Source organism: Saccopteryx bilineata, chromosome 4 (assembly GCF_036850765.1).
Source record: "Saccopteryx bilineata isolate mSacBil1 chromosome 4, mSacBil1_pri_phased_curated, whole genome shotgun sequence".
In the NCBI taxonomy this organism is placed as follows: domain Eukaryota; kingdom Metazoa; phylum Chordata; class Mammalia; order Chiroptera; family Emballonuridae; genus Saccopteryx; species Saccopteryx bilineata.
This window is the reverse complement of record NC_089493.1, coordinates 25,790,439-25,814,261: the sequence shown is the minus strand read 5'-3', so window position 1 is coordinate 25,814,261 and position 23,823 is coordinate 25,790,439. Positions and strand designations below refer to the sequence as shown.

Below are 23,823 nucleotides of genomic sequence, written 5' to 3'. Positions count from 1 at the left end.
CAAAGATTATTTCCCTCTTACTTAAGCTTCAAGTAAGGACCGATCATGTCAGGCACGGTATCCCGGCAGACCCCGGGTCGTGGCCGAGGCGAGATAGGTCCTGTAGGTCTGTCCTCCAGTTGAATTTGTAAGTAAGTTGGAACAGGCACATTTACCTGCTAAATGCAACTTAAACAGATGTTTGTCTTTACATAGTATTCAGTTTTAACGTTCCTGTGCCTACACACACTTCAACATTCTCAAACCTACAGAACCTACCTTGTTTGTAACCTGGGGACGGCCTATACCGCTTCTTAAAATGTTGCTTTTAAAAGGCAGCTTGGACCCTACCCCAGGCCCAAAGACATCTCTAGAGTTGCAGCCTGCAATTGTTCATTTTTAATCAACACTCAGGTCATGGTCATACCCACTGTAGGAGAATGCCAGCCACAAGTGAATAGACTCTGAAAGCTGGGATCGCGATGGCCCCTGGCCAGAGGGCTGGACATGCTACATCCCTCTCTAGACCCCCCCAGCTCCCGGGGGTCAGAGGGAAGACAGCCCCCCCCCAGCTGTGGCAGCGGTGGGCCCTGCAGTACAGCGGGAGGAATGGGTGCCATGTGGAATGAAGGCTGAGAGGGAAGCCCTTAGAATTGGTTGGGCAAAGCAGGAAAAATCTCCTGGTGACCAAACTGAGAAGCTCAACCTGGGAGAACCCTGGCGGAGCAAGGTCCACACCCCCCAAAGTGTTTCATACACACCCTTCAACCTGCAGGTTTTATCTTCAGACAGTTTTGGGGGGGGGGGAGTTGTTTTGTTTCTTAACCAGCAGTAAAGTGATTTCCCTGGAGAGCATGTTTCTGCGGAGCTGCTGGATGGTTCTCGATCACTGCCGAGGTTTGTGTCAGGTGCACGCTGACACCATGACAGAACTCTGCATCGCTCTGGGCTCTGCGGCCGCATGGAGAACTCTGGAATTGTGCTTTCCTGGCCCTCTCCCATTCCCAGAGCCCCGACAGGAGACCCGCTGTCTGCAGGGGCTCCGGTGAGCTCTTGCTAGGCTTAACCTGACAACAGAATCGGTCTTTTATTCTTAGGCTATTTGCCACGGACAGTCTGATTCCACTGATTAGGGGGATGAGATGATCATTTATAGGGAATGTACAAACCAACGCATTTCCATATGCAAGGGTCCACACCCACAGAGATTTTGCCCACAGTTAAGCAGAAGTCAAATCCATAGATTGTTCTTTCAGCAAATCTGAGCCCCTTCCTCTGTCTGAGAACAAGGACACGGGAGAAAATGGAACACAAGCAATAGGGCAGTCTGCACTCGGGGAAGGCAGCGTGGTGCACCGCTGTCCAGGGTACTCACACTACGCACTGGATTTGACATTGGAGTCTCCGCCCCAGCTTCTAGTTACCTCTGATCTCATGTCCTCCAGGACATGAAATTAAGAAAAGGATGATCAAAAATATTTATCGAGTCAGATTTATACCTTAGAATAAGACTTTTACTGTTCTAGAAACAATCTTCCAGAAGATGAAATGATCCAAGATTCCCCAAAAATATTTATTTATACAAAGATTTTGAGAGTAATATTTGTATTTGTCTTTCTACCTCAGCCTACGTGTCTGGGGCCAAGTCGCCGTGTGGCACCGCGCCGTCCCCGCAGGCCCCACACGCTGTAGCACCTGCTTCCAGGAACACCAGATGAACACAGGGTCTTAGGGGTGAGAGAGGAAACCCACAGTGCCCCAAAGGCTGCACAGACCCCAAAGGCAGATATGTGCACCCTGACCTGGAAGGTGTCTAGCCAGATGTCCAAGGGGAAAGACGACCGAAGAAGGTGAGAGGAGGGACCCAGGGCAGACAGGAGAGGGCGAATTCCCACCTGCCTCTGAGTTCATTGTATCCATAGGGCCCAATATAGTTGATGGCCCTGGACCTGCATGACCTGGACATTTTTCCCTGTAACAACCCTTGGTGCTGACTGATGTCAGGAAGACAGTTTGCAAAGGGGACAGTTTATAAAAATAAGTGCTGTGTCTGTCCTTCGTCCCAGGCAGCACGAGACACAGCGCTGGGAGCAGGTCTCGGTAAACTGTCGGAAGGAAAATGCTTGCCGCGGATAACGTCATCCAGACTCCCTAGCGCAGACGTGGGGCAGCAATGAGCAAATCTGACCTCGGATGAGGGATGAGAAGTGTCTTCCGGTCTGGCCCCGTCCCCGCCGTTCTCTGCCCTTCCTCCTCCCCAGGGATCCCCAACCCCATTGCCGCACGACTTGTCGACTTGCCACCCCTCTTCCTCCGTCCCCACCACCTCTGTCTGCTTCACAGAAGGATCTGTGTGTTCTGAAGAGTTCGGCCTTCCCCTAACCAAACCCACACTTTCTTTACCACAGTGATTCTCAGAGCCAGCAAGAAATAAATGTTCCAAAAGGGAACCTCCGTCTCAGCCATTGGCCTGAAGCAGCGGGTTGCGGGCTCCAGGCCTCTAGGTGAGGTCTGATGCTTTGTGTTTCCCGAGGAGCGGGCGGGCAGGCAGTGGCAGTGGTCTCTCCTCTGTCTCTGCCGCAGGCGGGATCTCAGCTACACTTACAGGACTTCACCACCATGTTAGAGAGATGTTCCACTTTGGGGGTCCTCCCGACATAGTACAGGATGGTCAAGGGCTCCAAGTCCTGGGGCACGCAGCAAGGTGAGGCGGATGCTTCCGGATTCAAGGTGTTGTACAGGCCCAGCACCTGGGGAGGATACATCGTTTAGGGCTTGGGAAGCCGGGCTCAGGCCTGGAACCCTCCCCACCCTCTCGAGGCTGCTCCCGAGACTGAGCATGTGTGCACCGACGGATGCGCTCGCCGTCTGGGAGAGTGGCTAGTACTGTTCGTCCACAGAGGAGGCATGGGAGCATTGTTCTTGTTTGTTCACAGTTTCAGCATTTTTACAGCTATCAGGGGTCTTTAAATTGTTCATGGAATTCTCTCTCTGTTATGAAAACATTCCTGTATTGATCTTCCTTGCTCTAACTGGTCACTTTGGTGAGAAATGTTCTTGTAAAACACTGCCATTTAGTAGTTGGCAAAGTGTGGGGCCCCAGACGAGATGCAAAAATAATGAGCTACAAGGAAACGTGCTTCATAAATTACTGTCCTGGTTTTGCGTCCCCTTGAGGGAAAGACAAGCTGCTTTCAGAGTCATGGACTTCTCTCTCTCTGAACTTTTCTTCCTATTGTTTCATGTAGCTGCTTCTGCATACTTGACATTTTCAGAATAATTTTTCTACAGTCAAGAGGCTGGAATCAGAGTCCTTGAACTGACGGCAGAAGCCGTTCTGCCCCAACATTCCTTGCCAGCCATGTGCACACACCTCTGACACAAAGGGTGGCATGTGATAGCTAATTAATTTTCAGAACGGGACAAAAGCTTTCGACGGAACAAATAAAAAGGCTAGTCGAAACTAGGTAAGAGATTATAAAGGGCAGAATGTGCCCACGTAGAGTTGGACCAGGGTGCCAACATCAGAATCTTCACAAAAGGGATTTTACTCACTCCAGCTCATCGCTCATTCAACATTCAGTCCTTCCCCTAACATTTTAAACAAGCAGCCGGCTGACTCAGCCCCCGTGCGCCCCATGGCGTGAGCCCCGCTCCGTACCTTGCTGTGGGTCGTGTCTGCACTGCGGAGGTACGGGCAGGGGCCTGAGCAGAAGTTGGCGTAGTAGCCCTTAGGTTCATGGACCCATTTCCAGCCCAGATCCTGACGGAAGTCGATGTAGAGAGGGCGCACACAGCAGTTCTCTTCCACGTTGCTGCAACACAAAACACGTGTCTAGAAAAGCAACCTAAAGGCAAACCACCAATATAAACAACTTCACAAATGGCCCTCATATTTGCATTTGGAATCCTTCCTGGTCATCGTAAAAGGCGTCCTAGGTTCAATCAAGAACATTGAGCTGAATAGAATATAAAGGCGTTTTCTGTGTTGAAGACCATAATCCCAAGGACATAAAAGGCAGAAAGAGATGATGAGGAAGAGAAAAAAGGCAAGAGGGCCCTCCCCCTTTTACATTATGAATCAAAGCAGAGACTTAAATTGCTCCACATAAAACCAAGCACTGAACGTTATTAGGCAACTCAGCTTAGCTGAAGTTGAGTTTAGCACCTTCCTCTGCGCCTCCAACCAGAAATGAACTCTAAGCTCGTAGCTTATGTACTACATATAGTAGATGACTGCTTTAGAGTGGACCTTGAGGCCACTGAATCAAAATGAGGCACATCCTTCTATCACCAGACTCATGATTTCGACATCACCCCAAATGTGATTATGAGGCCTCTTCAACTCTGTTGCCTACAGAAATCCATTTGGCAACACCCCTTGTAAAGTGGGCAGCTAGTCTGTACTCCAGTGTCTGCTGAGACCTAGAACTCGCTACTTGCAAGGCAACTGTTGTCCAAAATCTGGCTTCTGGTGGGTTCTGAGAGTGAACTATGGCCAACATGCTTTGTTATCTCTTCAATAGCCACTCCCAGCCCCCTTCTTCCTGGCTGCTTCCCATTATAGAGTCTAGAACACCAGACACTTGTTTTCCGGGCCCGTCTTGCACGTGGGGGTGGCCAGGTAACCCAGCCACAACCCAACATAGGAGAGTTATGCAGGAGATGAGGGCAAATCCCGGCAAAGAAATATTTGATTCTATATAAAAGTTACCGATGGCAGAGGAAAGCCGCTGGCCCTGCCTCTTCCGCTTTCTCGTCTTGAGTGTGGATAAGAGAGCCGGGGCTCTAGCAGCCACTGTAACCACAGACCAGGCATGAAAAGCAAGCTAACACATTAAGAATGGCAGACTGGGTAGAGAGAGAAAGCCTGTATCCCCAGTGGCATAACTAAGGAGCCCGACCAGCCCTGAACCTACAGCCTCAGGCTTCCTGTGGACCAGAAGTCCTATGTGGTTCAGGCCGCTGCTGCTTGCAGCTGAGGGCATTCGCTCCTGACCGATTCAGCACCGCCCACACAGAACACATCTACAAGCCAGCCTTCGGACAGTTGGAGGCGACCACATTGCCTCTCCTACCCCTTCCTTTTCCCAAGCACAACATCCCTCATTCATTCAGCTGTTCCTAATAAAGACAGAGTTTAGAGCTAAAAATGTCCCAAGTCATTCTCCCTAGCTTCATCCAGGCATCCTCCTGTTCATGCACCTGCCCTTACCGGAAGAGCGCCCTCCTCCATGTCCCCTCCTACCCAAACCCCACGCGTCCCGAAGGTGCAGCTCCCACACCCTCCTGCAGCCCTTCCTGCACCCATACAGGTGCTCCAGATCCTTACAGCACATCGTCCTCAGACCCTCTCATGAATGTGGCCATTGTCTGCCTTTTAGTAAACGCTATACGTGCCTCCATGGCCCCTCCTTTATAAACAAGAAGGTAAACTACCCCTAAATAACAGAAGAGGCTCCTTTTTTTTTTTTTTTTTTTTTACTCTTTTCACAGGGACGACTCAACGCCATCTGAATTAGTTCATTCATTTCTCTAGCTCAGATTCCCCCTGCCAGTGGAGACGGCTCTGTTGTCCCTCATCCAGCAGCATCCGTGGGCCCTTCGTAAGGGGGCGGGGCACTCCTCTCAGGGAGATTCCTCCGTGAGGGCCACGGAGACGCTTCAGCCCGCTCTCTCCATCCAAACCGTTAGAGCAGCCCACTCCCCTGGCATGCTTCATCCAGGGCCTCACAGAGCTGGGCTGCAGCGAAACTGCAGCTCCCGGAGAAACAAGAAGACTTATGAGAGGTTCTAACTCTTCTTCCCTGGAGATGTTTGTGAGTAGCATCAGGGACCCTCGGTTGAGTGCGGTGTGGGCCTGGGGCCCGGTGCACAATGGGTGCGCAGTCAAGGTTGTCTGAGGAGCTCGGGGATCCTGAGTGGGCCCCAGCTCACCTAAAGCAGTAATTGGTGTCCAGGGCCCGCTTCTTCCTCTGACCCCCCTGGCCCGGGTTGTCGAGCCGGTGTGGGGGAATCATCATGAGGATTAGGTGAGGGTTGTGGTGGTCCTTCTGCTTCCTGAGGCGTCCCAGATCTCCACGGCCATGGTCGTCCTCACTGTCCACACCTACAGAGGGGAAGGGAGGCAGGCGACAGTCTCCTGTCTGAGGAAGGCAGACGCTTTCCCCTCCCACCCCATCACTGCCCAGCAGGAGGCACAGTGTGGTCAGCGAGGTAGGGAAAGTCTAGGCGGGGGAACCGGTATCAAAGGGTCACACAAGACACCCCTGGTTGGATCCCTTCAGACCCCTGCGTGCATGTATCTTCCAAAGGGCAGCGAGCCCTTCTGAGATGCTCGGCAGCTCAGGGACCTGTGAGGCATCTCTGTCTCAGGGTGGCCACCTCACATTCCTTTGGGGACTTAGAATTTTGGGGTATGTGAGTTTCCTCTTACACTCTGAATTGGTCAAGACAGCACAGGAGTCCCCGCTGTAATTTAAGCTGTCACAATTTAAGACATCGTGAGCGGAAGCCGGAGGAAGGAGACTGAGTAACTGGTCCCATTCACACTGCACTTAAGAGTTTCCTAAATGTTCTCCCTGTAAAACTCAGGTGAGCTAACGAAGTGCATGACAAACAGCTTAGCAAACACACTCTGGGGGGGAAAAAGGCTGCTATTTCATCTGAAAAAGGAAAAGAATGAAGACTGAATTAGAAAGTGTCTCAATGATAGGAGGTTTATTTTGTGACAGCTGCCAGCTCCTGTCCATCTCCACCCAGGACAGGAGCCTGAGGAGCGTACTTTCCACAGGAACGGGAGGGCCGTGGACCTCTCGAGGGAGCACCGGATCCTTGAAATAAATGAGAGGCCTGGGTCACTCCCTTCCCTGAAAATCTTTATGAACGAAAAGGAAGGGGGAGGATTTTGTCCTACCCTGGCCAGTAGCTAAAAACTCCAAAGATCTTCTGAGCTCTGAGGTTGTGTCATTAGGATGTAAAATGCTTGGCTTTAAAAAAGGCTCTGAAACCAAGCCCCCCTGACAGGTAAGCACTGCCCAGGGCAGGGATCCAAGAGAGGCTGCTCCTTCTTCCAGACAAGCCCCAGACCACAGGCTTTGACTTGGTTGGTTTGACCTTGACAAAGCTCTTGGCCTCAGCTGTGCCTCAGTTACTTATCATGGGGCTATGAAAGGAAAAGACAGCACCCCTGACATCCAGAGACCGTCTCTAGGCTGAGCACCTTAGAAACACATTGCTAAACCAGAAACGACTCTCAACGTTTTCACCATCTCAGCACCAAAGGCCGGAGCCCTGAAGCGGTCATTCCAACCAGACGCCCCTGGGCAAGGACCAGGTGCCTCCGTGACACCTGGCACACTCGGCAGTCAGGACACTCCAAGTCCGTAGCCACCAAAGTTCAGTTCTCTTAGGGAAGGGGAAGGCAGCTATCGCTGTGTTTATAGACTCATAATCTCACTGAATTTGCATAAGGCCCCTGGGACAGAGGCCCTCTGACCCCCGTAGTCCTGACTGAGCTCAGGGGTGGTCCCGCTTCCCCACATGATTTCATTACTCTTACCAACACCATGCTGTATTCCAAATGCTAATGTGTTCTCTAGATCTAGACACTGAAAGCCACACTCATTGCTGGGGTTGTGGGGGGCGGGTGGGTGGGCAAAGCAGATTACTCCAGGACAAAACAGCTGGCCACTTCTGTGAGGGACTTGGCTCCTTCCCCGGGGGTCTGGCAGGGGTCTCCTCTTCTACCCACTTGGTTACCTTTGAACTTGATTTCCATCACCTCGTGAGTGTTTTCCAGGATGTCTCCGTTGGGTTGGAAGGTGTGACAGGGACAGTGAATGCTGATTTCCAGACCTAAGTTGGACTCTGCAAAATAAGGCAGGGTTGGTGAGGAAAGCACTTTGTGTGACGGAGAAGTGTGCCTGCCACCCGCCCGGGAGGGCCAGCGCCTCCGCCACCAGATGGAGCCGCGCTGTCCCCAGGGTCCCAGCAGGCAGAAAGCCATCCCGGAGCTGGCGGAGATTTCCTGCTCGTGTGGCCGCACTCCACGTAGGTCACGTTGGGAGGTGTAAACTAGTGGGGGTTCCGAAGGAGAATTTCTATACTCATCTATTTTCAAAGAATATGGTGTTAGGGGAAAAAAATTGTCACCTGCCTACTTGGAAGCAAAAGAATGAGGATGCACGAAGGAAGATAAAACAGTCCCCACCACCTGGGGGAGGAGCTACTCCAGCTGAGGAGGAAGGGAGAGGCAGACGGTCGGTGGGAGAGACCAGGGAATGGGGAAAACTGAAGATCTCTGGGGCAGAGAGGCAGTGATTCAGAAGGCCCCCACCTCAAACGGCCACCAGTTGGGAGGAAGGTGGCCCAGTCCAAGCCAAGCCATAGGGTGAAAGGTCAGAAGCAGTGTGGGAGCCAGGTCAGCCACAGACAAGCAGCAGAATGGGTCTCAGTGCAAGCCACCAGCATTGCTCCGGGGCCAGGGCTGTGGACACACAGGGGCAGGTCCCTGAGCAGATAAGATGAAAATCACAGCTACACGTGGCTATAGTTTCCTTAAGGGACAAGGATGTGAGGAGGTAAAAGTTCACCTTAACAGGGAAGTTGGAAATGCGGATGGCTCCTTGAGAGAAACCAAACAGCTGGGGAAGTCAGTTGTGAAACTGGAGCCCAGGCCAGAGAAGGCAGCCCGGGACCACAGCCCAGGGTCCAGGCGACGTGTGGCCGGGGAACAAGCATGAGGGAGTGTGAGGGATTCTGGTGCAAGAGGGCCAGCTCTGGCCCTTCCCCCTACTCATTGTGGGATCAGGTGTTTCAGTAACTAAAATTGGGGAAGCAAGGAAATTAGTAAAAGGGTTGAGTGAAGTGGAAGAAAAAAAAGAAAGATAAGAAGGGAAGAATTTGAACTGAATTCAATAGTTTTGTGCAGGAAAACCAGGGAGGGCCTGGAATCATGTCGATTCTGGTGGGCAGGACACCTGGGGACTCACTATTGACCCGGGAGCAGCGGTGGTCAGGTGCAGGGAGGCCACGGGGGAAGGAGCCCTGTGGGGTCGGGTCAGCGCCTCAGGAAGTGGAGTCATCTACTGCTCTCTGAGGCCACCCTAGCTCTGTGTGCGCCTCCAGCCTTGGGACCTGCCTGGCGTCTTACCGAACTGTGTCGTCAGGAAAAACCCCCAAAAGTCCAGGCCAGCTCAGCATCCTTCTCATGAACAGAATGGCCCAAGCCCATTACGCAGACCTGGATGGCCCAGCCCTATTGGTTCAAAACTAGCTCTCCCTTCTTCCCTGAACCCAGAGCACATCCTCTGGGACACACTGACACCTGCTGAGCTTGAAGATGTCTGTTCCAGAAAGCTTGGGGGAGAGGGGGGCAAGGGACCCACATAACAAAGAGCCTGAGCCCCAGCTGGAAAGAATAAGTGACCAGAGAGGAAGGCATAAGGCATGTCCTCTTCCCGGTTGAAGGCAGCTGAAGAAGGACCTGGAGTCTCTGAAATGGACTACAGGAAACACAGTGTGCTTCCTGTTACCCAGAAGGATGGAAAGTGAGCTGGGAGAGACCTGGCATGGACAAGGTCTGGGATTCCGTGAGTTAGAAATCAGTCTGCAGACAGATGTGTTGGGGAGAGTCGGGGTTAAAATACAGGTGTTAAGTGTGCGGTGATGCCCTGGCTTGGCCGCAAGAGCTCTGTAGAGGTAGAGAGCTCCGGGACTGAGGACAGTAAGCACCAACATTTGTTGAGCCTTACTCCACATCAAGCACCACTCCAAGATTTTCATGTATTAACTCATTCCATCTTCATAATAATCCTATAAAGTGGGAACTATTACTACCCTTCATTATACAGAACCGAGGACACTGAGACTTAGGGAAATTAAATGGCTTATCCAAGGTACTCAACCCGTGAGTGGTAGAGCCAAGATTCAAACCCACACAGCCTGATGCCAGAGTGACACGCCTAATTGTTAGAGACAAAGAGAGACTAGAGGGGCCAAGGAAGATACCCACACACTCACTGAGATGCAAAACGGTTGTGTTTTCCCAGAGTCCCACCTTTCCTGGACCACGATGTGGGGCGTGCTACCTGCCCCACCTGCTAGGGGAGGCGTGGCTCTGTGCACATGGTGTGGAGCAGTAGCTCAGAGCTAGGAGGGCCTGGGAAGCTGGCACACAGTAGGCTGTCAGACGTTTGCTGAATGACTGCAAGACCGGATGTGTGACTCTGTTTCCTCATTAGTCCACACCACCTACTGCTTCATTTGGAGTCCATTTGCTGCCTCGTTTGGGGCCACAAACTCTGAAAAGACTCACGAGCCCTGTGTAAGTCAAGGTCTGTGTACTATTGCCTGTGCAGAGGGAAGGCCACGTCTGCCAAAGTTTCCGATGAAGAAGGAACCTCACAATTGGCAGCAGTGGGGATGGGTGGGTGGAGGACCCATAGGTTTTATTACGAAATTATCTTTTTGATGTCTCAAAGGAGAATGGAAATCATTCTCAATGAAGACTGCTCATTGAGTTCTGCAGCTGTGAAAATAAGAACTCCGAGTGCTCAGGGCGTCAAAGAAAATCAGGTGGAGCTGATCAAAATCAGACAGGGCAGCTAAGAGGTTCATTTCCCCGGCCTCTCCTCTCCGCAGCCACATCGGGCTCGAGGCGGAGCAGGGTCTGAGTCAGTATTGCCAACAGTGCTGCTGTCAGCCAACCCACGGGGCTTCTCCTAAGCTTCTGCCTTCGTGCTCGGGGAGAGACAGGACCTCTAGCCCATGATCTGCCAACTCAGCCACCAGGTAATGTCCCCTTGATGGGGACTTGCGCACTCGGGTGCCTCCAGAGCCCAGATAGGTAGTGAGCAGAGCAAGCCAGCACCTCGTGCTAAGTAGGAACTGCCAGCCTCATTCTTGGGGGGACGCTGGGAAATGGTGGAGCCTGTGGTGACATGAAGAAAGTGTGCCCCACCTCAAGAGGTTGCTACTATTTATCTCCAATCCGTCATTACCAGGAAATCTTCCAGTTTTTTTTCAAGAAAAGCCAGAAGTCTAGGTTTTACGTGAATGCTCTTGACTTTAAAGAAACAAAACAAAAACTGTTGACCGCCACTGGGATGGCTAGCGGGCTTTTCAAACTTAATCGACCAAAACAGAACCTTCCCCAAACACGCTCTCCTCCCAGCCTTCCCTATTTCAGTAAGTGTTATCACCTGGTGTTCAGTCCAAAATCTTAGAAGTCATGGAGACCCCTCTTGTGCCCTCAGACCTGTCCTACTGGGCTTTCCTCCAAAATACAGAATAAATCCACATTGTCTCCGTGCCTGCTGCTCCTCCCCTCGCCACGGCCTCTGCTGCTCTCATCCACGCTGCTGCCAGGCCCCTCCCTGGTGTTCCTGTCTTTCCCCTGAACCCTGTGGCAGCCAGAGGGCTGTGTAAAACCAATCACCTCACCTCATATCCCCAGACCCGCTTACAACCCTCCTAGGACATCTCTTCTTCACACTTGGAATACGTCCTTAAACCTGACCGTGGCTTGACAGGTCCGAAATCATAGGGCCCCACCGACCTCGTTGACTCCCCAGCCCACTTGGCTGCGTCCACGCCCATCTGTCTGCTGCTCTCGTTCACCGCTGAATCCAGGACCTGGCTCAGAGCGAGCACTTAACAGATGACAGTTGAGTGAACGAAGGAAGGACCCACTGAGAATCAGTGGCAAAGCAAGGTTTTAAACCCGGATCTGTGACTCCCCTCCCTAGTTCTGTCTTCTTCCCACTATTTCATGAAGTCTCCAGGGGCCTGAGGTTCCTTCCACAATGCTCATGCTAAGAGTCAGCTTACCTCTTCGCGAGAGCCATTCGCGCACAGTGTCAGTGACGTCAAAAGACAGCCACTCGGCGGTGCCCCGCGTGGGCAGGTTCTTGCCGCCAATGTAGCGCTGTTTCGCGATGTGCTCATCCGGCCGGAGTATCTACAGGGCAGAGAAGGGAGTAAGTGCCCGAGGCCTGGGCCGAGGCCCAGCAGTTCGGTCACCGTGCAGGAGGGCAGGCGAGGAGAAGGGCAGGCGAGGAGAGCACGATGAAGCTAGAAGTGCCTGCATGCGCCTTCCAGCACCTTAGCTAACTCCTAACGACACGTACGAGAACGCAGGCTCGGAAAGGTAGGATTCGCACCCAGGTCTGCCAAGCTCTGCGCCAAGTAGAGGCCTGACATGGCAGAGGAGCCGCCTTTCCCACCGGGTGGGTTTCTGCTCTGGGAGGGGCTCACCTGGAAGAGCTCGATCCTCTGCTCGTTGCGCTTGGAGCTGGGGTTGGGCACCCGCAGGACCCGGAATTCTGCTCGGAACAGGTTGGTTCCGTTTTTCTCCACGGAGGACACGTTGAAGCGGAAGACCTTGGAGGTGATTCCCTTCGGGCAGAAGGCCAGCTCATCTAGGAGACGAAGCAGCAGCGAGGAGGCACAGGGTGAGGGACACCCAGGGGCTGGGAGATGCCAGAGGATGCTCGCCTGTGACCTTGCTAGAGGCTTGAGGCCTCAGAACTAACAGTGGAGATAGGAAGAAGACCCTTGGTGGCCCTGGAGTCACACACAGACCTGGGAAAGGAGCAGAGCGACCTCGGGGCCCCATGACATGGCACTAAAGACTGGCCACTCAACTGTAATCACCCCGTCCTCCCACGGCCTCGACACCAACCCTGGCAGGCTCTCCTGGCAGGCCTGCTTTTTGTATTCTTTTATTTTTATTTTTATTTTTTTGGTACTCTGTTAGAAAGTACAGATTCTCAGAGGATCTCAGCTGCATCCCCTAAGGGTTCCAGTCATAGTCAGTGGGTCCAGTCAATGTGTTTGTTCAGTCGGGCATTCATTCATTTATGAAACGTGTGTTGAGCAAATACTAAGTGTCAAGGGCAGTGCTAACACCAAACGCAAAGAGGAATAGACATGGTCTCTGCCTCCAAGGAAACTAACATACAGGAAGGTTATTAATACATGGACCTAAATATCAGGACCAGAGGGACAGTGTTGAAGGCTTTTGGAGAAACCCAGAAGTTGCCACAGAGAGATCAGAGGAGGGAGAAAGCAAGGAGCCCTCTATGGGAAGAGGTGTGTCCTGCAAGAGGAAAGGGTTTGAGGATGGAGAGGAGAGAAGTTTCCCATGGAAGGACTGCCGGAAACAAAGGCAGGGCGGGAAGGACATGCAGGTGAGTAAGAGTGACCCCCAGCAGCCAGGCTGGAGCAGATAGATGAGATCAGGTCAAGACAGTGGGTTGGGGTCTACCCACAGGGAGGCTGAAAGGTCAGGCGGAGGGGTTGGATTTTATACCCTTAGCCAGGGGTCCCCAAACTTTTTACACAGGGGGCAAGTTCTCTGTCCCTCAGACCGTTGGAGGGCCGGAGTATAAAAAAAACTATGAACAAATCCCTATGCACACTGCACATATCTTATTTTTAAGTAAAAAAACAAAATGGGAACAAATACAATATTGAAAATAAAGAACAAGTAAATTTAAATCAACAAACTGACCAGTATTTCAATGGGAACTATGCTCCTCTCACTGACCACCAATGAAAGAGGTGCCCCTTCCAGAAGTGCGGTGAGGGCCGGATAAATGGCCTCAGGGGGCCGCATGTGGCCCACGGGCCGGCCGTAGTTTGGGGACCCCTGCCCTTAACAGTAGGGAGCCATGGAAAGCGTCAGAGCCGTGCAGTGACATAATCAACACTGGCTCTGAGACCTAATGAGGCAACGTTGGTCTGGCAAAGAGCCCACATCTCGAGCCTGGCAGACCCACAGATGTTTAGATGTTTCTTCAGACCAAGCTGATCCATCACCAGGGCTCCTTTTTCTCCAAGGGTTTCTTCCCTTGTCAGCACGCGCTGTGCCAGCCTCTGTCGCCCCACTGGCCTCTCGGCCCCTGTCCATGAGACAGAAGGCAGCAAATGTTCTCTCCCACCCCTGAGAGCCAGATAAAGGCAAGAACTTGTCTTTTCTCTCGTATACTTTACAACCTCAAGGCCTGAGCAGCATTAACACCCAGAGGAAAACTTTCTACACAACTGGTAACAATAGACAGGACTTGAAACTCAAGCTCACAGACCCAGATTCCACACATAATGGACATGGCTGGAATGAGCTCATAATCACCCGAGGGGTGGTGTAGGAAGTCACGGACAAGGCGGGAAGGATCAGAGGCCTGGAAACAAGCAAATGTGCTACTGATCTTTAGGAAAGGATGAGTGAATGTTTCTGGAAATTGCCATCTGGTGGACCTGACACTGGTTCTTAGAAAAATTAATGGAACAGATGTTAGGAGAACAAATGTGTGAATGCCAGCTAATGAAGCCTTGATTAATAATTGGTTTCAAAAGAACAAATACTGCAAACCACTCCCTGAGCCATTTCAGATAGGACCAAGAAGAGGAGTCATGATGGCAATTTAGTTTTGAAGTTTGCAAGTTTATAACCCTCTCGATATGGGTAAGCAACCCTCTCAAGTACTAACATCTTTAGTTCTTGAAGGGGCTGTCATCAACATGGCTTCAGTTATAATAGTACCTTCAGAAGCTGTTGAAAGAGGGAGTAAAGCGGATGTCAGTGAAACGTGTGTGCTGCCGTGACAGGGAAAAGGGGAGCAGAAAACGGGATGTGCCAGTGAGGAGAGTCAAGACAACGGGCGGCCAGGAGACGGGGTGAGGGGAGAATGATGAGCTGAGAGAGTCTTCAAGGTGCCCCAGTGGCCAGCCCTTCCTGGCTGCTTCTGTCCCAGCCGGAGGCTTCCTCTCGGTGGGAATTTCAAGGAGATTTCAAGAAGGAGGTGTGAATGGGGTATTTTTTTCATCACTGGGATCTAAAGATTTCTAAGTCAGAAGGGATGTTAGGGGTTGTTTAGTGCAGCCCCCTTCAGATGAAGAAATTTATGTCCAAAGGGGTCTTGACCAGGGTCACACAGAAGCAAATTGACACTAATAAGCACAGCTCAGACACAACTGTTATTGATATAAAAAGAACATCCTAGGACAGAAAAAATGTAATCATCTTCATGACAATTAAATTCACCAAATAGCCTGACCAGGAGGTGGCACAGTGAATAGAACGTCGGACTGGGATGCAGAGAACCTGGGTTCGAAACCCTGAGGTTGCCGGCTTGAGCGTGGGCTCATCTGGTTTGAGCAAGGCTCACCAGCTTGAGCACAGGGTCGCTGGCTTGAGCAAGGGATCATAGACATGACCCCATGGTTGCTGGCTTGAGCCCAAAGGTCGCTGGCTTGGAGCTCAAGGTCGCTGGCTTGAGCCCAACGTAGCTGGCTTGAGCAAGGGTCACTAGCTTAGCTGGAGTCTCCTGGTCAAGGCACATATGAGAAAGCAATCAATGAACAACTAAGGTGCCGCAACAAAGAACTGATGCTTCTCATCTCTCTTTTCCTGCCTGTCTTTCCCTATCTGTCCCTCTCTCTGTCTCTGTCTCTCTCGCTAAAAAAAAAGAAAAAGAAAATTCACCAAATAATAATGATTTGTTAAGTAATTTGTGAAATAAGTCAGTGTAAATAAGTAACCAAAATGTAATAACATGATCTTACATTTTATAGAACTTTTATTAACTCATTTGACCATCTAATGATCCTTGAGTAGGATGAGAATAAGTAAAACTTACCATTTTACAAATGAGAAAAGCAAGTGTTAGGAAAGTTCAGTGACTTTCACAAGGTCACTTAGCTGGTAGATGGCAGAGGTGGGGTTTGAACCCAGGTCTTCTGATATCATTTATTGAAGTGGAGACTCTGGAAGTTGGAGGGGGCCTGAGAGCTCACCTAATGGAAGGATGGTTTCACCAACAAAATGGGGCAGGATTCCACGAGATGCGTCTATGAATGCCAGCCTAAGCCTCAGACAAGAGCCAATTCCCAGTCAGTTTTGTGGCTCAGCCTTGCTTCTGCAGAACACTAGTGTTATTGAGAGCTGGACGAGAGGCCTGACCTTTACAAATTAAATTATGACCAATATTTTCCATTACACACAAACTATATAGATCGATGGCTGTCATTTTCTCTCTCTTTTTTTTTTTGCTATAGGGAAGAGAAAAACAAGCAAAATAATATTTATGTAGAGTATTCATGGAAAAACCTGGAAACAGCTGACCATGGTTTTAGACCATGCCATTTAAAATGTTTTCAGACACCTGGGCTCATAGATGTGCCTCTGCCCATATACATCATTTCTGCCAGTAAAATTACTGCTGGTTCCAGTGACGGGACTCTATATATCAGCATAGCCAACCTCCTTCATCCCAGCTGTACGTTAGAATCACCTGGACAGCTTTGCAAACAGATGCTGCCTCGACCCACTCCCCAGTAGACATTCTCACTACATTGGAGTGTGGGTGGGTCCTGGGCTTGCTTTTTTTTTTTTTTTTTTTTTAAGATTTCCAGATGATTCTAATATGTAGTCAGGGTTGAGAACCACAGTTTATAGTGCTCTGTAAAGGGTACCATGGCTTCCAGATGTTCTGAAAGTTTGAGAAACCACAGCTTTAATGGTTTAACCTTTGAATGGATTAACCTTTCAATGTATGAGACATGTTGTTTGGCCAATGCATCATTTTTAAAAATTTTGAATTAGAATACCATAAAAATTTTAAGCTAGTATTAAAGGTTGGAAAAGTTCACAGAAAGACCTAGATTTTCTGTTGTTCTGAAAAAAGGTATGATCGGGTCAAGCTGGACCTGTAGCCCTAACTGCAAACATCAGCAGGAGCCAAGCAGTGGGTGCCCCTTTATCACAGAGTGTGTGCCCTCCAGGTCCCCCCATCAGCTCTCCAAGACCTAAGGCCAAGTGTCCTGTGTGATTTCCCATGGTGCCATGCTGTGACTTTTCTTCTGGGTCATTTGCATGAGCTGCCAGGCCCTGCGGGGCTCTCATATTTGCAGCCACTCTAAGGAAAGGTTCTGCCCTAGCTCACTTGAGTCTTGAGCTTCAGTGAGTTTGAGAAGCAATAGGAAGCGTGTTGAAAATACAGATCCCCCAGGTCTCCACCGCCAGAGATCCTGGTTCTGCAGGGGTGGGTGGGGCCTGGGAAGCCACGGTTGTCACATTTACCTAGCCTCTGGGCCACACTTGGACAGACAGGACTTAGGAGTGGAGGGCACAGGTGCCAGGACAAATGGGTTCTGTCGATTTGTCTTTTAATTTTCAGAATGAACAAAATCTAAGTGTGGCAGCCAGAAAAAAAAAAAAAAAAGAAGGGTTAAAATACCAAGTTTTCTCAGGAACTTTGGGTTTGCTCGTTGTCTTAGCACTGCCCTTTGATGAAAATAAGAGTCCCCCACCAGATATAGGTTATTACAAGCCAGCAGATAAAATGACACCACGCTGGTGATTCCTTGATAACAAGGATGACCAAGGAACTGAAAAGGCTGTGTCTTCCCCACCACACGGATCAGAGACAGATCCAACCCGCTTCCCATAGCAAAACCCTGGAGAATTATAAAAGGGATTAGAGTCTTGCCTTCTCTCCCCGGCAGAGACTGTTGAATCATCCCAGATGCAACTGTAAAGTTGTTTCAGCTAAAAAGGACTTTAGAGATTATCTCTGATTTACAGATGAGGAAACTGAGGCTCAGAGAGGTGACTTGCCCAATTCCATGTGGTGTACTTACGCAATCTGCTTGAGGCTCTTCATTAGATAAAGAAAAACCCTTTCCTTGAATTTGTGAGAATGTTTTTTTGTGGTAGTAGAAATCTCCTGGCTATAAAAATAGAGCTAAGAAAGAAGGCACCTAGTTATCGCTCTGCAATCTGCCCCTGAGGTTACTAAGAGAATAGCTCCTAAACCCCCCACCACCACCTTGGTTCCACAGGGTGACTCATTCATGTTGTTACTCAAAATTCTATTGGAGTCTAAAGGTGAAAGGTAGGACTTACAAGGTGTGTTCTGCACATTTGTTTTAATGCTTTTAACAGCGTGCATTCTGCAGGCAGAAAGAAGGACTAAGTTAGGGTCCCTGCTCTTTGGGGGCAAATTACTTCACTGGATGCATTTTAGTCCCTTAATCTATCACACAGGGAAATTAGGGTACCTGTCTGACAGGGCAGAGCCAGAGGATGGGCCCTGCCCTCTCCACTCTCACCTCGGTACCCTCTCTCCTGTGCCACCGGAAATTATTGCTTCCTGCTCATTGCTCTCTAGGCACTCCTGTCACCTTGTCCCAGCTCCTGCCATCACTTCCCTCTCAGTGCCTGTCCACTGGGTAAGGGAGGGGGCTGAGAGTGACAACCTGTGGAAGAGAATATGACCTCATCTCCTCTCAGAGGCAGCTCTGGCACCACAGACCCAGCGCCACCCCCTGCCCACCTTGATGAGTTCAGGGCAGGCGTCCCTCAACCCAAGCCTCTGATGATGGCTCTCTGCCCCGCGCGGCATCTGCCAGCATGTGCAAGTGCCCACTGCTGTAGTGTGCCTCGTGCGTCTGCCTCTGCGCGGCTGGCTCGGCACCTGACCAGCGGCAGGGCAGGCCCAGGCTGTGTCTGCTTAGCCTCTGTGTCACTTCCAACAGCTGCAGTGTCTGGGCCTGCTTCCTGTGTGCACCTGTGAGCCTCCTTGGCACTGCCCATGTCCCACTGGGCCATGACCCCTCCATACAACATCCCATTCAACAGGGGTCAGGAACCGTTTTGGCTAAGAGAGCCATGAACGCCACATATCTTAAAATGTAATTCCGTGAGAGCCATACAACGACCCGTGTACATTACACATTATCCAATAAAAATTTGGTGTTGTCCTGGAGGACAGCTGTGATTAGCTCTAGCCACCCGCAACCATGAACATGAGCCGTAGGAAATGAATAAATTGTAATACATGAGAATGTTTTATATTTTAACGTTATTATTTTTTTTATTAAAGATTTGTCTGTGAGCCAGATGCAACTATCAAAAGAGCCACATCCGGCTCGTGAGCCACCGGTTCCCGACCCCTGCCATTCAGCATCCTGCTCACTGTCTCTGGGTTTGCTCCCTGCATGACCATGGTCCCTGGCCCCAGGCCCACCCCCTGCCTGCTAGTTTCCGGGTCCTGGTGCTGCAGCTTGGAGCTGCCCAGCCCTGCTCTGGCTTTTCCCAGGGCTCTCCACTCTCTGTGCCCGGAGTCTGCACAAAATGGAGGTCCGCTGGCACCTGCGTGCCCTTGCATCTCTCTGGCTCATTCATTCTCAGCTGGGGATTCCAGGCTGGCTGGGCCCTGGTGACTCACAATCCCTCCTCCCTGGGACTCCTCCTCCTGACCTGGATCAGTAAGGTCCCAGTCCTTCTCTCTTGCGCTAGGCTCTCCTCAGACCTCTCCCGCTGGCCTCAGCTTTCCACCCTCCTCAAAATCTATGGCTACTATCTCCTGCCTTCATAGGTGCCCAGGGGTTTGGAGGCTTAGCCATCCAGCTGCTGGCACCTCTGGGAACCGTGTGCCTCTGGCAGACAGTGAGTCACTCCACCCTAGCAGACCCTGGGCAGGGAGTGCTGGTCCTGCCTTGTTTTCCAGCCTCTCCCCCACGTGGTAGCCACATCCTAAGGCAGGGCGCTTCAGGCAACCACAGGACACGAGACTGGGAACCCCTCGCCAGTAACCACAGGCTCCTGGGCCTGGCGTGAGCCAGCTTCCACTGGGGCCTTTTGCGTCTTCAACCAGAGCTGATCCACCCATCAGCCACCTACTGCTCTCTTCTCTCTAGCCAGATTCCTTTCAACCCCTGCAGTTCCCCCAGCTGACCACACCCCCCCCAGCCCCAACTCGGGCACTGCCCACCTCCCAGGTGAGCCGGTGCTGAGGCAGTCCGGGTGGCGAGGACACCTGCTGGTAGGAAAAGCAGAGCTGCTCCCACAGTCCGGCTCACACTCCTCCTTCCTAGCCTGTCAGTTTCTCAACATCTGCCAAATCTCTCTCTCATGTTGAAGTTTTTTAAATCCCCGTTCAGTAAACACACATGACTTCCACACGTGTACAAACACACAGATGTCTCACCCAGAAGCCTCTCAGCTCCTCAGCATAGACGGGAGCCTCCTGGGAGGACATGAGCCCAGACACACGTCCCCCTCTGCACCCACAGCCACACCTCCCACCCACTCTTCCTGTGACACGCAGACACAAAAGGGCCGCCAGCAATCAGCTGCATGTCGAGGGCCACAACCCTCGCGTCCCCTTGTCCACAGGCCTGGAAGACACCCATTTTGAGCCCATGAGTCTGTCTACTGTACAAATCCAGACTAGACATTGCCCTCAAGCGCATGTACATGTGAATGGAGGTGTGCACCCTTCCCCCACGCCCACAGCTCATTCACGTGGGTCATGTGTGTAGCAGAGATTGAAGGGCCCAGACAGCAAGAAGATATCTTTTGCCTGGGCTTTAAAAGCTTGACATACATTAATTTGGGGCAGGTACTCTTCCCAAGAATTGGAAACACTGAACCAGAGACATGTCACAGTGAGTTGTGGAAAGCAGGGAGAAGATGGGGGTCTCTGGATTCACAGAACTATAGGGCTGGGAGAGAGCCCGCCCTGCCCCTTTATGGCACTGATATGCCTCCAGTGACCGAGCTGCTCACATGTGCCAGAGCACATATGTATGTTAACAGGACAACACAATGCGATTCCAAATTAAAATCGGTCAAGGATGTGATGCGAGTTCAGCAAGCGGCTCAACTCCAGGACTCCTGGCCTCCCAGAAGTGCCCGGATCTTACCAGAATGGCTCTGTCTCCCTCCCCACCCACCTACCCAGCCCCAGCTGCGCATCCGTGCTTCCTGAGCTCTGGTGGGTGCCCAGGGGCACCCTGCTGTGTGGCCATCACTAGGCCCCTCTCTCAGTGGAACTCTCTACCCCAGTCCAGACCCTCCAGAGCAGACACCCCAGCGAGAATGTGGACTTACTGTGTTCCGCCAGCCCCTGGATCATGTCGAATTTGTGGATTTCTTTGGCATAGTACTCCCACTCGGTGTTTTCCTGAGTGCAGCCGTCCTCCCTCTCCTCCAGCAACTCCCGGGTGCTGTTGTAAAGGGCCAGGATCTGGTAGGGGACGTGGGTCATCACCGATGGCTCAGGGGGACTAGTGAGCCTGAGTTTGCTCAAGATCTGTCCCCTAATGGCTTCCACCCTCTTCTTCTTGATGTGGCTGAAGTCCAAGGTGGTGCAAGTGGACAGACAGAGGCTGACCGTGGCAAAGTTCAGCAGGGCCAGGACCACCAGAGCCCTTTGCAAGTGCATCTTCATGTGCGAGCCGGGGAGAGGGGCCCGGGGGGCTGCGAGGCCTGGCGAGGAGGAGACCCCAGCAGACGTGCAGAAGGAGGGAGGAAAACCAGGCGGCCTCCCTAGATCCCGAAGACTGAGGCTTGGCAAGAAGGTGCATGAACTCACTGCACTGCGAGAGCTTCAGGACTTCCAGGAAGCGCTGGCAACCCTGAGCACGAAGAAGCCGACTGTGTGCCTTGTGGCTCTGGGTTTCTTCTCCATGTGTCTAAACAGGTTCTGCTGGGCTCTGACTCCCAGCAGGCCAGGTGGAGGGCAAGCCGAGGGCTGGGAGGGGTGGCAAGGCAGCTGGGAGTAAGAAGGGAGCTGGAGTTTTTCCTTAGGTAAAAATAAATAGAGCGGATATCTGATATTGCCAAAGGCCGCTTGGCGATGAGGAGAAAGTGGGTTTTTTAAAGAAGGAGCAGAAGGACCATGGCTTGGATCCCAAAATCAGAATCCTTGCCTGGCTCTGAAGGAGAATAAGAAACGAGGATGGAAAAGAAAAGGAAAAAAAAAAAAGTTAAAAAAGAGAGAGAGAGAGAGAAAAAAAGTCAGATCACCAGTGAGTAGGTGGGGAGAGGCAGGGCTGGGCTGCTGATGGCCCAGCTAAAGGTGAGGGCAGCGGAGGACACACTTGTCTCTCAGGCACACCATTCATGCTTTCTCTTTGGTTTACACTTCCTCGGGGGCTTTCTAAATGACTTTGTTCCCGCTGCCTCTTGTCTTCATTGGCTGGGATGTGGGGTTATGTGCAATTGGAAGGCAGGGAGGACAGGCCCCTGGAGAGCAGCCCCAATAATCCACTTGGATGCCCAGGGTCACCAGCACCTCGGCTTGTCTTCTCCCTCGGCCATTGCTTCTGTGCCCTGCTTCTCTTTAAAAAAGAAGAATAATAATAAAAAGGAAAAGAAAAATAAAATAGCAGCCAGCTCACTGCACGCCTGCTCCGGGAAGCTGGTATTCCTTCTTTCTCATGCTTCTTCCCCTATCTCTCGCCTCCCTCTGCTCATTCCCTCGGACTTGGCTGTCGTCTTCCCTCCCTTTCTCTCCCTCCTGCTTCTCCTCTCGCTCTCGCTCCTCTCCCTCTCTCTCTCACACACATGCACACACACTGCTTTCTCTATTTCTCTCTGCTGAAATTTTATACCTCCCTTCGATGACGTCTCTGGTCCGGGGTGGGGGAGGGAGGGACCAGCGCACGCAGCCTCTTTTGCTGCACGATTTTTAATGTTTTAAACAGGCACAGGAAAAGCCGAGCCCATTTGAAAAATACTTTGAGAGCCCTCTCGTTCGACGTGGTAACTGAACTTTTTTTTCTCCTCTTGGAGTCACTCCTGCAACACGTTGACTGTTTTTCTGGAAAGTTACTCCGGTGAATCCCCTCCCTCCTTTCCCCCCAACTCCTTCTCCCTCTCCAGCTGTCAGTCCGTCCTCTCCTGGGCTGGTCTCTCGCTCCCTCCCTGGCCCCGCGTCCCGGGCCGCCCCCGGGCCAGGCCGGACACTGGGCAGCAGCGGCCGTGCCACCCTCGGTGGAGGGTGACGCCCGGTGTTGGAACGGGCTTTGGAGTTGGGTTCAGTTCCGTGGCCATCCTGGCCCCGATTCTTCATTGACAAGATTGGAGTCGGGCAGCTTGCTGAAGCTTGGAGATGCTCCAGGGGCTCTGAAAATGGTGGCATTCTCCGGCAGATCGAGGGTGCCCTCTGGCGAAGCGAGACCGCCAGTGACAGAGGCTCGGAGGGTCGGAGCCGGGGAGGCCGGGAGCTGGGGGCTGGGGCTGGGGGCTGGGGACTGGGGAGAAGGGGCGTCTAGAGAGGCAGAGGATAACAAGCCCGGGGCCCTTGGGGAATAGCCTCCCTCTCGGTCCCGTGTGCGTACAAGTGCACCTCTCCCTCCCCGGAGCCCCTCTCTGCAGCCGCTCTCGCAGAAATGTCCTCCAGATGTTTGCAGCCTCCCTCCCCGCCCGGGGTTCCACGAGGAGCTGCGCCAGCGAGCGCGAAGTCAGCAGTTGGCAGGAGCCCATTTCCCAGATGGGTGCGGGGAAGTTTTCTCTCTGCTTCCCTTCCTTTTCTCAGCCTAAGCTTCCAGGTATTTTCCCAGAAGAGAATCCACACAGAAGAGAATTCCCCTGAATGGAATCGCTTTCTTGGGAATCAGTGTTGCTCCCTGCCACCCCACCCCACCCCACCCCACCTCACCCCAACCTTCCTGCATCCTTCCAGCCAGCTCTAGTTTCTGCTCTTGCCTCGGACGCTACTAACTGAAGGGATGGTCACTGCACCTTCCCCCACTCCCCAGCAGATGATCAGTTTCTAGTTGAGGAAACTGAGGCACAGAGCAATTTATGAGTGGTAGAGGAGATATTTAATCTGGCTTTCCGGTTTGGGTAGGCATTGTCGTTTGCATAACAAATGAGGAAACCTAGGTGTAAAAGGTTAAAAATAATTTGCCTAAGGTCAGATAGCCAGTGTGTGTCAACACTGGGATCTGGACTAAGGAGTCTGTTGCAATCTATGAATATAACAACTGTGGTATACTACCTCTGAAGTTCAGCCAGGCTTTGAAAACGATTTTTCATGTTTACTG

General features: G+C 51.7%; 1 protein-coding gene across 1 annotated transcript; it reads right to left on the bottom strand.

Moving 5' to 3' along the window:
- Positions 1-1,538: 1,538 nt before the first annotated feature.
- TGFB3 (transforming growth factor beta 3) lies at positions 1,539-22,339 on the bottom strand. The gene is made up of 7 exons (XM_066276490.1): positions 20,882-22,339; positions 12,238-12,401; positions 11,812-11,941; positions 7,741-7,848; positions 5,917-6,088; positions 3,641-3,794; positions 1,539-2,729 (listed from the first exon to the last, which is right to left on the bottom strand). The coding sequence occupies exons 1-7, from the start codon at positions 21,219-21,221 to the stop codon at positions 2,571-2,573; spliced, it is 1,227 nt and encodes a 408-aa protein (XP_066132587.1). The 5' UTR covers positions 21,222-22,339; the 3' UTR covers positions 1,539-2,570.
- Positions 22,340-23,823: the final 1,484 nt, after the last annotated feature.